The sequence below is a fragment of the Sander vitreus genome, chromosome 4, assembly GCF_031162955.1.
Source record: "Sander vitreus isolate 19-12246 chromosome 4, sanVit1, whole genome shotgun sequence".
NCBI lineage: Eukaryota > Metazoa > Chordata > Actinopteri > Perciformes > Percidae > Sander > Sander vitreus.
Window position 1 is genome coordinate 22,884,700 of NC_135858.1, and position 16,449 is coordinate 22,901,148.

General features: G+C 37.9%; 1 protein-coding gene across 2 annotated transcripts; it reads left to right on the forward strand.

The window, feature by feature from the left end:
* The first annotated feature begins 614 nt into the window (after nucleotides 1-614).
* Nucleotides 615-13,921, forward strand: tulp1b (TUB like protein 1b). 2 transcript variants are annotated; one of them, XM_078249059.1, is made up of 15 exons: nucleotides 615-788; nucleotides 927-998; nucleotides 2,070-2,118; nucleotides 4,637-4,769; nucleotides 4,911-5,027; nucleotides 5,172-5,297; nucleotides 8,674-8,793; nucleotides 10,351-10,485; nucleotides 10,560-10,642; nucleotides 10,772-10,936; nucleotides 11,220-11,332; nucleotides 11,435-11,543; nucleotides 11,660-11,758; nucleotides 12,131-12,302; nucleotides 13,053-13,921. In XM_078249059.1, exons 2-15 carry the CDS (start codon nucleotides 952-954, stop codon nucleotides 13,184-13,186), a joined length of 1,602 nt encoding a protein of 533 aa, XP_078105185.1. In that variant the 5' UTR covers nucleotides 615-788; nucleotides 927-951; the 3' UTR covers nucleotides 13,187-13,921. The 2 variants fall into 2 exon arrangements, with proteins under 2 accessions (XP_078105185.1, XP_078105183.1); XM_078249057.1 differs by having other exon boundaries at nucleotides 616-788; nucleotides 911-998.
* Nucleotides 13,922-16,449: the final 2,528 nt, after the last annotated feature.

Consider the following 16,449-nt stretch of genomic DNA (forward strand, 5'->3'; position numbering starts at 1 on the left):
TGATACTGCAACCAGGCAAGACTGAGATAGGGTTGAGGTTGTAGAAAACTGCTTTTACAATGGATAATTATATTTTCTGAACTTGTTTTGAATATTACCATTGAGGTTTAGTCAGTCATTTTTGAAATATGCAAGTAACAGTACCGCCATGGTGCCCCCTGGTGCCTCACAGCTGCTTCTTGCTTGTTTTTTTCTCTCTTGGGGTACAGCAGCATCTGGTGGTTGACTGAGGAAATCACACATTTAATACACTGTATAAACACCTTTTTTTAATCTTTATTGATTTAGGGAAGCTCACATGCCATATTTTTTAATATGATCCTGCTTCACACTCACGCTGAGCTGTTCCATTGGAGCAAATGATATTAAGGCATCGTACCTGTAGCTGTTAAAGTAAAGAGCCTTTCGTTTTCACTTTTCTTCACCCTCTCTAATTTCAAGGCTCTTGACGATTGTGCATTTCTATCCTGTTTTGGTTAAAAGCACCTGAATTAAAAATGCTATCTGTTTTGTTTAAACTAAAGCTGTTTTACTTTCCCCCAGTAAAGCAAATTTACACACAAGCTGTTTCTTGGGGACCTCCACAAAAATGCTCACAGATGGTGAGTAGCTGATTAGAGTAATCCCAGTAGAAGGGTCGGGCATCCTGGTTGTGTGGTAGTCGACGGGGGGAACCAGTTGCTTTGTTCATAAAAATCCTCTTAGAACTCGGGTCATGAGCCTGGTGGGCATTCACAAGCTGGATGGAGACAATCACACTGCTGCCTAGAAAAACCACAACATACTTGGTGAGACATTGTATTAATGCATGTTTTTAAGTTCATACTAATACATACAGGTTTAAATGTAGTGATTTACATTGGATATCCTTTTGTCAGTACACTCTCTATTGTCATGTTTGCTCATTAAGACCAAAATCTGGATAGGCTGTAACCTCTCTACACATCAGCCATGCCTCTCCACCATCACAGCGTGAAAGAGGCCTGGACACAGGACAGGTATGCCAACATTACCACACAACAATACAGAACTTTGCAAATGTGTGTGTAATCCAAGTATTTTTCATATGCGTTCATCTAAGTGTTGGATATGCTCATCGTGTCTTCCATTAGTCCTACTGAGGTCTTTTCTCAATCTTTATTACTGCTTTACCACACACACTTTCCGCTGGTACGGGGCAAGTGGTGCTAAACCAACAGGTGTTAATGGAAAGCTTTACTGGTGGCTGTCAGGCAGGCCTACTTAGGTCCACCTTGTTAATGTAAGAATGACACTTTGTACCACGGAGTTCACTGAGTTATGGGAAGCAGAAGATGAGAAGCTTTTGACACTGTCTTGGCTGGCAAAAAATGGACACTATATATGAATGGATGAATGGATGGATGGGTGGATGGGTGGATGGGTGGATGGGTGGATGGGTGGATGGAGTGTATTGTCTTGTATTTGTATGGCAAGGTTTTTTATTAGAATGCCAAAGATGAATATTGAAAATAACTGTACAGCAAAAATATGTACGTAGGTAGTTATTTGTTTTATCTGGGAACATACTATTTGAGCCTTTTTTAACCTACCCAGGTTCCAGGTTAGAGATGAAACTATTTTTTTTTTTTATCAATTAGTCAACAGAAAATTTATCAGCAACTTTTTATTACAATCAATGTATTGTTTTTAAGCAAATGTGCCCACAATGTACTGGTTCCAGCTTCTCAAATGTAAATATCTGCTGGTTTATTTGTCCTTTATGGCAATAAAATAATATTGGTTTTGGACTGTCTGTCTAACAAAACAAGCAATATGAATATGACAAATTGGGCTTTACTTTTACATTTTATGAACCAAACGATTAATCGATTAATCATGAAAATGGTTACAGCCCTATTCAGATGTGGGATTCAGATCATATACTTTATAGCAAGTTAATGCCTCTCTTTTAGGTAAATTAAGTAAGTAAGTAAGTATTTTGTTGACACCAAAATGAGACAATTGAAAAAAATAATGGAATTACAGCTAAGTTACTAATATCACTACATTTAATTACTAACATGCGTTTTTAATTGTTTTTGCCTCAGGATTCAAGAAGTTAGGGATTCTGCTTCAGCCCCACAGCTGCAAGTTCAGGTATATCTTTTATTTAAATGTAACGTTTACATAATTTACATAAGTTTAAATGTAACCTACATGAGTGCTACAGTAAGTCTGTGGATAGCAGACACACATGATAGACAAGTCTTCTCCCTCCTCCCGAGCCTTTGTTGGTTTCTCCCGTTGACGTGTTTCTACAGATGGCTTTACACATAAATCCTATTAACAACTTTCTGCTGATGGAGACTCAGTGAGTACAGGGCTTTCCCAGTCTTTCATTATCTCCACTGAGAAGTCTGCTTTTTTATTTTCTAACCTTTAAAAAGAAGTGGTAGAAGTGGTAGCGGAAGTCAGAGGCCACGCCATGTCTGCAGAGAAGGTAAAAGGGAGGGTTGTGGTTTTGTGGATTTATTTTATTGACTACCAAATATAATCTTATTACATGTGTGATGATGACATGTAATGATATTTGAAGAGAGACCTAAGGGATACAAGTTACTTTGATGAGAGTCAAATAACACTTTTACTGTTGTCATACAACAATATTTACAGTTGGACTGCTCATGCAGAGTTTAGAGATGGGGAACAATGCATCCATGAGACATTTTTCAATCTTTTTTGCCAGACATTTTGCCTTCTGTTTAGTTAGTAATGTAGAGTTACTTAAATCTAAATAACATACATTTAGAATAATGATTATGTAAACAATAATCTCTGACCCACATGTGAGATAACTGCTCTGTACACCAATGCCAGCATGGGAAGTATTTTATTAGAGTAAGTTCCACCAGAGACAATATTCAGACATGACTTCAAAACTGGAAAGCATCTCTCTAGGCAGCTACAGCCTGGACAGACTTTATATCTGACATTATGTTGCATCTCGATTGATGATTTCCACTCTTCTGCTGAGCAATGCATCTGCAAAAGCATGAATGGGGGATTGAAGACATGTAATCCAGCTACCCAAACCACTTATAGTGCTACTGGGGTGACGTCCAAACCAAATGCAACAGTATTTCCTTTCTAATGCAATTCCCTTTTTTTAATGCCTACTCTGTTTACTTTTAGTATATGTATCAACAATTACTACTACAATTATCTACTTGCAGAAACTAGGTCAAAAATTTCAATTCCTTTTACGCAATATTGTAGGTGATTACTGAATCATCATTTTATAAATGCGTTTATTAAATCCAAATCCTCCCAGTGAATTGCAATAATTATGCAATCTATGGGTCATCCAGACTTTACAAAGCAATGCATAAAGTTCACTATTACAGTTTCAGATACATTATTTAAAAAAGATTAGTTTTGATTACGGTAATAACCAAGCATTTGAAAATACTAAAAGAAAATCTAATGATTTTTGAAAAGTACATCGGACAGAAATTAAAAAATTGTGTGAGGACTGTAATATTAGAAAATATACACAGCAGAACAGTACAAAAGAAAAAATAATAAACACATATGCTCCTTCGGAGAGAGTGTAATATGACATTGGACAACTTTAACACAATTGATTACAATATGACAAATGTCAAATGTGCTGCTGTAACTCTGAGTTGTGGATTGCCTGAGAACACAAATAGATCTCCGTGGATACAGGCTCTACATCTAATAGGATTACCTTTCCTGTCTTCACCGGCCGCAATCACACTGACCTCCTTCTCTGTGACTTGTGTCAGTGACACGTTGTTCCTGTCGCTTTGTACTTTAGTCTCCAGACTCCTCACACAAATACATCTGGGTTCCCTTTTTATTTATTATAATATAGATATATTTGTACTGTTGTATGGTATTCAAACATACTCATATAGACAAATGTATGTAAGAACACATTGAGTGGGGGGGGTCGGAGGACTAAGGGTTAGGGGTTTGTGACCCCTTTGGACTTTTCCATAAGCTTGCATCTAGACGGCCAAGATGAAAGCTTATATTGCAGGTGATGTAGAAAGAAATAGCAAATTGGAAAGAATATTCACGTTTATTTTGGATACAGAACCAACAAGACAACAAGGAAGAATCAATAAATACATTTTCTGTCTCTCTTTATGTTGTCTTTGGTGGTTAACTTTCTGATTGTGTCGTATTTTTAAAATTTTTTTTAGTGTTTATAGGACGAGGCAACCATATCAGCAACTGAACATACAGCTTTACCAGAAGCTTTTACATTATGATTATTACATATATGAGTGTCTTACTGCACTGATGTTAGGGTATTTTTTATAAAATTGCATGTGGACCATTGAACATTAAATTAGTAAGTTACTGTATATTTTATACTAGAACAATAATATTGATAACTGTACAATACAATTCTTCTAAATCTTTTTTTTATTTTTTTATTTCTGGCCCTCGCTTCCCTTCACATCTGACTTTGCAATGGTGAGTTGTTAATATTATATATTTAAATGCTGTTATATTCCAAGATTATTTTTTATGTCTCCCAGTTTTCAGTTTGTCCAGTCCCTTGTCATCTTTTCTCTGCTCTCCTGTCCTTCCACGAGTCTCACCTCTAATCCGTTTTGGATCTTTTAAAGAAAATCCATAGAAGCCAAAAAAGAAGAAAGAAGAGACAAATGGCACAACAGAAGCCAAGCTGAATGCAAAAGAGGCTAAGCCCAAAAAAACAAAGACGAAGAAAAGTGAAGATGTATCCGATGAGGACAGGCTTGCCATCCAAAGTGAGCAACTCTAAAGAGATGTTATTTCTATAATATTTGAAGCATTTCCTACAAAGCCCGCAATAACAAACTGATATTTTGCATGTATCTCTATATCTACTGTGATATATCCCCACTGCTGTTTCCTTATCAACATTATAGATGGAAAGAAGGTAAAGAAAAAGAAACCAGAAAAAGATAAAGAAGAACCAGACAAGGACAAAGAAAAGGAGAAAGAGCCAAAAAAGAAAGCCAAAAGTGCTCCAAAAAAGAAGAAAGGTATGTCATTAGTGACTCTCTGAGTTTTAAAATGAAAACCTTTAAGGCCTAACTCTAATTAAATACCATACAATTAAATTCTTAAATCAAATGTAATCAATAAAAAAAACAAAAGTCTTCCGAATATGTTTTCCGTCTCCGCAGGTTCAGGCTCAGATAATGACGATGATAATGACGATGATGAAGACACCCCCAAAAAGAAGACTAAGAAAAAGACAACAAAGGACAGCTCTGAAACGTCTGCCAAAGAAAAGAAATCTAAATCTAAAGGTATGGCAAGAAGCAGGAAAACTATTTTCTAAAGTCTAAAGTCATTAACAGTGTAATTAATCTAAACAACAGTTATGAGACCAGACTCATGTTGTTAAGAGGATTAAATGTTTTTATTGTGTAATAGTGATTGAATGGAAACACTGACTTGGTAGCAGGGGCAACAAAACACGGCAGTCAAGGGAGTAGCTTGCCCTTAAGTAATTAACTGTGGAAGATGTCATCAAATTGTTGCAACGGTTAAATCCTGATAATGTCCTTTTAATTCTACTTACCAAAATGTACAGTTAAAAATAGAAGGTTTTGGCCAGACTCCTCTGTAGCACTTTGTAGCAAATTCACTTTGCAGGAGGTCTGGAGAAAATGATGTAAGTAAAAATGTAATGTAATAATTAGAAAACACGGATTAGCCAACAAGCTTGCTAAATTACAACTATGGTGAGAAATAATTAAGGACTTTGAATGAAGTGAAGTGCCCATATTATGAAAAAAATCACTTTTTCTGGGATTTGGGGTGTTATTTTGTGTCTCTGGTGCTTCTACACACATCCAAACTTGGAGAAAAAAAACATCCATGCTGTTTTGAGTGAGATAGAGGTTTCTGAATGTGTTCTGCTTTCAGTCTCCAGGTGAGCTGTTCAAAATCGGCAGGGCTTTTTACGTCACTAGCCGAAACGAGGTTGCTAACCGTAGCATGCTAGCTCGTTCTGAATGGCAAAACACTGCTACAACACACACTAGTTCACCATAATCTACAAAATAACTACTTACATGTCCCTGTTCTGCAGGTATTCCACGCAAATTTGGAAGTGTGCCCTCGTTTAGAAGAAGTCTCCCGGCTAATCCTGCCTTGTACTACTGAAGTTGTAGAAACAAACAGCTGGCTAGATGATGTGATCTTACCTAGCTACTGTGCATGTGCGACTGCCAACAAAGATATTACAGCAGTGAGAGGTCTCTCTGTAGCTAAAACAGAGACCTGAACACAGGGTGAAAAGAGGAGCTGCAGCAATGTGCAGTACAACAAAAATATGGTGTTTTTTGAAAATTAAACCATGTAAACCTATTCTGATACAACCTCAAAATACAATTATGAACTTGAAAAATGAGCATAATATGGCCACTTAATGAACCTTCAGTCTTTTTCCAGCTTGAGAACTAAAATGAAAGAGGGATGTGATATCATGGTGTTCTCTACTTCAGTGTCAATTGGACTCAAAGTTTTGGTACATACCAAGGCTGTTTTGTAGGTCCCAATTTTTTGACACTTAAAAGGTAACTACCATTTTATTCCACATGTTGTTGTGTCTAAGTGACTGATGGGAACAACAATCTTTGACATTGGTCCAGTATTAAGCGGGATCGCTGCAGTCGGCACAAACAAGCTACAATGTAAATTAATAGGGCAATTGTCCAGCTTGTATTTACGTTTACAAAAGTGCTCGTTTTGCCATTGACAGGCTCAGATTAATATTCTAAGTGTCTGACAACATTATGGAAAGCATTTCTAAAGAGGTTGACCTTTCTGTTAAAAAGTAAGATTATTTTTTTAAACATAAAAACATCCGCGAAATTGCATTCTAAAGCCACCAGACTCCGTGTAAATAAACAGTAATTTTAGCATCGTAAAAATACACTTCATTCAAAGTTGACAGAAACAAAATAAACCCATGAAAAGCCATTTTAGGTCGTCTTTCCACTTTTCCAACCATCACAACTCTAGTTTTGGTTGAAATAAACACATAGTTTACCAATTTACATGTGAAAATATGTTGGCTCTATACACACAAGTATTTATATATATATATTATTTTTTTTAATGACTTCAGAGCTGTTTCTGCTTAAACAGAAAGGTCTTAAATACGTTTTTTAAAGGCCTATCTCTGTAGGGAACCTTTCCATAATGTTGTGAGACACTTAGAATAATAAACTAAGCATTTCAGTGGCAAAATAAAGCACTTTTAGTGGACCAAATTGACAATGCACATTTGCCCCATAGGGTTACATTGCAGCCCGGCCTGTGGCTGCCAGTTACAGCGTTCACGCCTCAGCTGTACTTTGTGAACATGGTAAAAATTATACCTTCTAAACATCATCATGTTAGCATTGTCATTGTGAGGATGTTAGTATGCTAATGTTAGCATTTAGCTCAAAGCACTGCTGTGCCAAAGTACAGCTTTACAGAGCTGTTAGCATGGCTTTAGACCAGTCAAGTCTTAAACATTCACTCAGTGCATCGGAACAAAAATATGTTGGCACTAATGTCACTAATTATTGAACAAAAACTATAAGAACATGACAGACCTGTCTTTTACAGTGGAAAGGGAAAACGTTTGATGTGTGTAGCTCATTATTCCTTTGACTTGAGCTACAATCAAGTGAGTATCAGTGCAGATGCAGAGATATGACCTGATTTTCACTTCAACGCTTTGCTAAGAGTGTTGCTGCTCTTTTCTATGACTTTGGTTGGATTATCTCCAGAGTTTTTGCCTCTCAGCTTAATTTAACCTTTCTCCACCTCACATCAGCTGTCATCATTTCAGGAATACCTGCTCTAACTTGTGTTTGTGGCTCCCTGCTCCTTCTGTAAAGGAAAGCCAGGTGCTCTGTTAATGGTACCCATGGAAATGGATTTAATTATATCATTAATAGCTATGGCAATGTGTTATATAACTACTGTAGCTAATATTTTTTACAATATCAGTTTTGTGTTTGTTGTGTTGTTTTTGTGAATTCAGAATTCTCTTTTATTTTAAGTCACTATATATTTAGTTGACAAAGGGTTTGGGGAAGAAATGGCACACACTGTATGACTAGTTAACGTTTAGACGTTTAAGACAAAGCCATTTTTACCTGTGACTAGACATACTCGACTAAAGTGCTTACCTAAGTAGAGTTTTAACCACATGCTTTTATTTCCTAAAGTTCATTAATGCCAAAACCATACAGGGAGCACAGACAGCTTTGAGCAGTGACCAGTCAGCAAGTCAAGATATGAGTTAATGTTGGGACATTTTGGAACACATTTTAAGAGGGAGCGTTGACAGTATCATTAGTGTAATCAAGGTTTTGAGGATACAAAACGTGTGCCAGACTTTGTCAAAACAGCTGGAAGAAACAGTGAGAGCAAATTTCAAACTGAGCACACACAAAAAGCTGCCCTTCCAAATCTGTCCCGGTCTTAAATCCTTGCTTGCTGGTTGATTACAGTTTGATTTAGTTTCTCTACGGTCTAATACACAAAGGAATGAGATTTACATAATTTGCCTTTGAAAGATTAAATTCTTCAGTGTGTGCTCACATGATTCTCCATGTTCGGTATCACATTCAAGGACAGATAGCATTTTTTAAATTTTATTTATTTGTCATTTTTCAGAGGACAAAGACTCTGATGGAAAAGAAAAAAAGTCAAAGTCAAAGGAGAAGGACAAGAAGAAAGAACCAGCTTCATTGTTCCAGATAAACGGAGAAAAAGACTCAAAAAGCAAGAAGAAAGGTGATTGGATTTTGATAAGCCTAGTCTCACATTGTCAGACCTTCCTCCACAGCGATGCGGAGGAGACCCTGGCTAGTCCAAAAATGTGCTCTGGTTTATTGGCATTTCTTTAAACCAATCACAATCGTCTTGGGCAGCGCTAAGTGCCGGACGGCGCAACAGTGCCTCTGCAAAATAGCCTCGGGAAGGAACTTGTTTTGGTGGAACGTGTGTACATTGAAAAGTTGTTTTAGTCGTGCAACAGAAAACTCAGATTGGACAGATAGTCTAGCTAGCTGTCTGGATTTACCCTGCAGAGATCTGAGGAGCAGTTAACCATAGTCCTCATAAACAGTGTTGGGGAGTAACGGAATACATGTACCAGCGTTACGTATTCAGAATACAAATTATGAGTAACTGTATTCCGTTACAGTTACAATTTAAATAGTTGGTATTTAGAATACAGTTACATTGTTGAAATCAATGGATTACATGATGATACTTCTCTGTTTCACGGGTTTATTCACTCTCGCAACTCCATGCATTTCCCAGAAGCCCCAATATGAAAACGAAAAAATTAGCTATTTGCGTGATCACTGATAGAGGTAAAGATGGAGCCGGAACCGGCACAACAGAGCCAGGGCAGGAATGCGTTTTATCTTGGAAATTCAAACAGCATTTCACATTAAAGAAAGAGAAGAGAGAACGAAATATAACTGTGCACTGCAGTGCAACTTATGCTTGCCAGCAACCAACTTCCTTTCAGCATCCAAATTACTCCACCTCCAACCTGAAGAAGCATCTTAAAGTAAGTTATTTTTAGCTAAGGGTAGTCGTCTGCTGTAGTTTTACTGGTCACCTTGCTATTTTATAGTTGACGTGCGACTTTACATTCTCCTACATGCTGATTTACTAGCCCCAGAGCTGTTGAAAGACTAGCCCCATTTGACATGTTAGCTAACGTTAGCTAAAATTAGCTCATGGTAGCTTAGACTGCGGTTAGATTTTTGTAGTATGCAGTTCGGGACTACAAATACAAAGATCTATCTGCTTGTTTAGGTACACATTCAGCCAGTTGGAACAGAAGAACACACCAGAATAGGCCTGTTTAGTAAGCTGGATGTGATGGCCGCATTCCTACTTATAAAATGCAATTCATTGTGGAAGTAATCCAAGTATTCGGAATAACGTATACGTTACAAATTACATTTTTGGGCATGTATTCTGTACTCTGTAACGGAATACGTTTTGAAAGTGTCCTTCCCAACACTGCTCATAAATCACACTGGAGTTTAGAATGCCAACACAAAGAAAGCAGAAGGTGATGCCAAAAAATTAGGGACATCCAGCAGAATTTCCGGCAGCACCTGAACAATTCCGGAAATTAAACACAACTCAAAACTTCATGGTTTGCCCATTGAACCTCCTTTATTGCAAATGAGACCTTGCATCTTAGCTGACTTAATTGTACAGCATGCATCTTATGTTTGCTTTATTTTAGACAATTAACTGTGTTTTGGTAAGAGTTCTTACAAAATTCAACCAAAAGTCTTATCTTTACACCTGTCTCCTGAGCAGCTGCCAAATCAGACAGTGAGGAGAGTGAAGAGGAGACAAAGTCGAACAAATCAAAGAAGAAATCCAGCGCCAGCTCATCATCCTTGTTCCAAATATCAGGAGATAAGGACAAAGACAAGAAGACAAAGAAGAAAGGCAGGTTCACCAGTACCTTTATCCTCCTTTTGAGTCACTGACAATTATCTAACCATCTTTGTTGTATGTTTCAGCAAAGGCAGAAGAGAGTGATGATTCTGACTCAGAAAAAGACGAAAAATCCAAGAAGAAAAAGGGCAAAGGGAAGAAGAAAAAGGTATCTCAAACCTCACAATTCACACATAATTAAAAAACAAACATTTTAGTAATGTAATGTCACACAGGCAAACCAACAGTTCATCAACAGATTAGATTAAACATGAACATTTTCATGCTTTGTGAGCAGGCGAGATCTCCATCACCTGAGATTGAGTTTGACAACTTGGAGAATTTTGTGATGGATCCAGCTCCGCAGGGCGTGACCGTCAAATGCAGAGTGACTCGAGACCAGAGAGGGGTGGACAAGAGCCTCTACCCTCTGTATTACCTCCACCTCGACAACGCAAAGAAGGTCAGGGATTTCCTCTTTATTGCAGATAGATATTAATAGATAGATAGTTTTGGAATGTAGCAGATATTTGTATCCATACGTTTTGCAATCACAGCAACAGTAAATGAGTGCATCAACAAACCAAAACACCATTAAACAAGATGAAAAAGAACTTTGTCAGTAGTTCCATTCATTTAATTAGTTCATTTAGCACTGAAATAAACATTGTTAGGGTTTTGTGTATAATAGATTGCACTCTTTCTTTAAATGTAACAGGAATATTTGCCTTTCTTCTCCTTTGTAGACCTTCCTGTTGGCTGGGAGGAAAAGAAAGAAATGCGCAACTTCAAATTACCTCATCTCCATTGATGCCACAGATTTATCCAGAGGTGGAGAGAACTTTATTGGAAAGCTGAGGTACACTGCAAAAATAATTCATTCAATAGTAGCATCGAAATGTGTAATAACAGACAAGTATTAATTTACCGTAAGTTTTTAATTATTTAATATATTATCTAGGTCCAATTTAATGGGGACTAAGTTCACCATATTTGACAATGCTCTGAATCCAGAAAGAGCTCTTCCAGACTTGTCTAATGCACGGCAGGAACTAGCAGGCATCATTTATGTAAGTTATTAGACAGCTCATCATAAATTAGCTACATTGAATTTCACGAATAATGTTTAAAAACAAAAGTCGAAATATTTGACAAACGTCTTAATTTTAATTATTTCTGTCATCAGGAAACAAATGTTTTAGGGATGAAAGGACCCAGAAGGATGACAGTTGTCATTCCAGGAATGGACAAGAACAATGAACGAGTGCCTCTCCGACCACGAAATGTGAGATACGTTTTTTTTGTATTTTTTGTTTTATTGCTTTGAGTAGAATATAAAAACTGCAAAATGAACAGAATAAAATGCTGAATAGACCAGGTCACTAGGGTGTTACACCAGAAAGTGTAATTTGATATTTACGTAAAAGTGTGATTATCAAGTAGGCATCTCGAACTGTGGGTATTTTGACTTCATCCCAGAATCCCCCGCTGCTATGCACAATGTCATCAAATGATATCCATACTGCTTACAGCTTGATTTATGATATGTTGTCTGTTTATTATGAGAGGAACACAAGGTCAAGATGTAAATCATCTGTAATCATATGACACTTTGCTGGTGTTTTTTTCTGACTTCTGTTTTGCCAATTCTTGGCAGGACTGTGACGGCTTGTTGATAAGGCACCAGTATAGAAAGATGGACAATCTGATCGAGCTTCACAACAAGACACCTGTGTGGAACGAAGAAACTGCGTCTCATGTTCTCAACTTTAACGGCAGGGTCACCCAGGCCTCCATCAAAAACTTCCAGATAGTCCATAGCAAAGACGGTGAGTATTGTCAACCAACAGTTTCAGTCTATTGATGAAGACAAACACTTCTGTTTTTTCACCACTAGATGTTGTTGGCATTCCTTTAAACTAATCACAATTGTCTTGGGCAGCGCTAAGCTCCGGACGCAGCGAGCATGGCTCTGCAAAAATAGTCTCAGGAAGGAACTTTTTTGGCACCCCGCAAAAGAAAGCGCCACGTACAATATTAAGTGAAGTTAACTGTTAACACAATAGAGGAACGTAAGCTATTTTAATTAGCTGGATACATGGTTAAATATAATTTGCTCTTACCAGTGTATCGGTGTGTATTTTGTTCATAGCAAATCCCCACCAATTGGTCCCAAAACGTCACAGTTAGATAGTAAATGCCGTAAACATATTCTTTGTAAGTCTTCACAATCATTCCCCAAAAAAACCAAGCAGGCCTACCTTGTTGCACGATTAAAATGTTCTTCAAAACTTGCCATTTTCAGCGTGTAACGTTGCTCAGAGGTTCCGGTTAATGTTCCTCGATGTGACCGGAGTTTAAATTAAACACAAAGAAAGCAGAAGGTTAGGGACATCTGGCGGAACTTCTGGCGGCGCCGGAACTATCAGCTAAATGAACCGTCGTCGATCCAGACTACATTTATGGCAACTTTCACTTGGCATTTCATTACTTAATGTTATCCTATAATATTTTAATTTCAACAAATGAAATTAATTCTTTCATATCTTGCCATTTAAACGATTCATTGCCTTTTACAGTGGACTACATTGTGATGCAATTTGGACGAATAGCTGATGACATTTTCACGCTGGACTTCAAGTACCCGATGTGTGCCGTGCAGGCCTTTGCCATCGCTCTCTCCAGCTTTGATGGCAAAATGGCCTGCGAATAACAGGAAGATCTTTGTCTAATTTTCTACTCCCACTGAAACCAGTATGCAACATTCCCACAACCACGTCACAACAACTCTTTGGACTCGCCTGTAACACTTCCTGTGATAGACGGCGATAACGAATATTGGTTCCTTGAACGTGACCATCCCTGCTGCTGCACTGTCAACTTTATGGGCGTGGGATTCAATCTGAGATTGCACAGCATGGCACAGGAGAGTCATGGTTTTTGTCCTGGTAATTGAGTGGAAACCTCAGCGTTTCTGTTAATCACATACACACATTACTTAAAAGGACTTCAGTGACTGGAGAGAGTTACTTTTTTTTTTAAGGGGATGATGGTACACCTCGATGATGAAATTTACGAACATCATTAAAAGAAGTTCAACTGTGTGTTTTGGCTTTGTTGTGCTGTATCATATTGCTGTTTATTTAATATACCAAAAAACCAGTTATCAGGCATTGTTAAAGTGGCATACACATAAGTGTCATATTTTGGAATAGGAGTGTCTTTAGTTCTTAGTATCTGGTGTTATTGTGATTTTGTGACTGCACATTCTATCTAAGAATAGTTCCCTGCCCATCTCAGATGATTTGTGCTCCTGTAGGTTTTTTTCTACAGTATTATGTGTTTTTTGGTTCCAACATTTTGTAAAATGTATTATTTTCTGAACACTGCCTTTGTTGCATTTCTAGGCTTATTGTTATAATATTATTTAATAAAGCATGTGAACTTATATTTGTATTAATTGCATAATCTAGTACATCTCTTCTCCTAGTATGAGTTTAATGTTTTTGTACATTGTATGTTCCTGACAAATACATTTAATAAACTAAACTAATAATTTCCCTTGAAGTCAACATTTATTGTAGGAATATATGTTTCTGTCAACTTTTTCTTGTCCCAAAATGTTTAAATATTACAATAATGCAATCAAAATTAATGGATTTTGGGCATCCAGTAGGTAAGTGATGCATTGGATCAGAGACCTTTATAGCACTTCATTCCCTTCTCTCTCCCCCTGCATGTCCTGTCTGTATGTGTGCTGCCATTTTTAAGACAAAAAATCATCCCCAATACCTCTTTATGGCCCTGTACTGTAGGTGTTGATAACCTGTTAGAACAGTTATAAAATAAGTTTTATGACAGAATCATCTTCCAGAATCATGAGCCAGCAGATAATCAGATAGAAAGACCCCTTCTTCTAAGTGCAGGTTTTGAGAGACACCTACACTGTTCTCCAGTAGTTGTCTAACATGTTGAAGAAGAGAGCTTCACTCGGGATGAAAAACCTGTTTAAGCTGAGTGCCTTGAGAGGTGTGTATTCTGCCTGAACCTGCTCAGGCAGTTGTCCAAACTCGCAGATTAAATGAAGCCTGAAGCTGGCAGCTCTTCTGGACAGATGCTGTAAGGTGAGTTCTTCTTCCCTCATTGTCTTTTTCTGTAAAGGTGCTCATATTATGCTTTTTGTCTTTTCCCCTTTCCTTTATTGTGTTATATATCTTTATTTGTGCACGTTATAGGTTTACAAAGTGAAAAAGCCCAAAGTCCACCCCAAAGGTAGCCTAGAAATCTAGATGCACCCTAGCGGCAGCAAATGTAATTTACAGCCATGGGGTCTAGCAACTCTCCATTGGCTTGCGAGCTGGAAAAAACTAACTCCTTAACATCTCCAACAGAAAACACTGTTCACAAACTGCTCCAAACAGCTCTATTGTAGTCCAGCCTTTACTTCCGTAACGAACGTTTGTCACTTTGTAACACGTTATAATGCTCACCTAGCTGCAACGCCCTCATAGTCCTTACCTAGCTACTGCGCATGTGCGACTCCCACCAAAGATGGAATTGAAGTGTGATGCCTCACTCTGTTAGCCTGGTTCTACCAGACTCTCGTACATTTCATTTGTACAGAGAGTCTGGCCACTCTCCATTGACAAGTGTTAACTTCCTTGAAGGCGGGTACTCTGTTGAAGTTTAAAACTATTGGATCTGCCCAGAGCCACTCTGGATCTGCCATAACCAATCGCTAACGTTTGGTCGAAGGGGGAGGGGGGAGAGGGGAGACGACAACAACTATCGGCTTAGCATCGCTAGCGTTCACTTTAGCTAACTTCCTTCACTAACAGAGCGAGCTGGAAAATCAAACTTTTTCCGAACCCCATGGGGAGGAGGGCCACAACATCATGGCCACCAACAAAACTCAGCAAAGATTGTTCTTGCTCGGGCTTTAACTTCTAGATATTCGGCAGCGTTGCCACAACGGACCGAATGGCTTTGCTCGCATCTTTCTCCGCCACCATTACGGAACTACAACTCTCAAACTAGCGCACAATCTCAACGTCATCGTTCTCAGCCACTCCCTCTGTCCCCTGATTGGACCGGTAAAGATTTGGTCGGAGAAAACTCAAGACTATACCGCAAACCCAGACGGTGTACTGAAGGAAAATGAAAATTGAGCAGAAGTACGTAGGAGGGCGGAGCCAGGCTATCACTCTGTAGCTAAAACAGAGAGCTCAACACACAGGGTGAAAAGAGGAGCTGCAGCAAGGTGCAGTACAACAAAAATATGGTGTTTTTTTAAAAATTAAACCATGTAAACCTATTCTGATATAACCTCTAAATACAATTATGAACCTTAAAATGAGCATAATGTGAGCACTTTAATTCCTAGTAAACAACTGCCAAGATCACTGTCATAATTCTTACACTCTAACCTGAATAAGAATTACAGCACTTTCTTAAAATCAACATAATTGTGCCTCTTGGACAATTTAGAATTCTGGTTTTAAGCCTGCAAACTTCTACATATAACTGATTTACATAATTGTATTTTCTTTTGCATCATTATTATCCTAATTTATTTATCAAATCAGTTACCGATTCAGAATGTTTTATTGTCTTTCTATGAGGTTGAAAGAATACAGTAAGTGCATTTAAGAGTGAGTGGTTTTGTTTACGCCATCTGCATGGACAGCAGCTCTGCTTTTAGTGGCTCAGTACTGTTGAATGTTGCAACCATTCTGTTGACCAACAGAAGGAGCTGTTTCTGGATGGACGTGGTCAAGGGCTAGGTTTATATTGTTTATAGTGATATAGACATTCTCAATAGTGAAAAATACAATGTTTGTAAGAAAAGTGCAGTGGTGGAAAATAACTACTAGTACATTTACTCAAGTACTGTCCTCAAGAACACTTTAGAGGTACTTGTGTACTTGAGTATTTCTATTTTGCTACTTTATACTTCTACTCCACTAGCTTTACATT

Bases quoted from the DNA above. Each gene is read 5' to 3' on its own strand.
- tulp1b (XM_078249059.1), top strand. From the start codon at position 952: ATGCCTCTCCACCATCACAGCGTGAAAGAGGCCTGGACACAGGACAG. The intron at 4,770-4,910 runs GTGAGCAACTCT...TCAACATTATAG, and splicing joins GGACAGGCTTGCCATCCAAA to ATGGAAAGAAGGTAAAGAAA. The intron at 10,643-10,771 runs GTATCTCAAACC...CTTTGTGAGCAG, and splicing joins GCAAAGGGAAGAAGAAAAAG to GCGAGATCTCCATCACCTGA.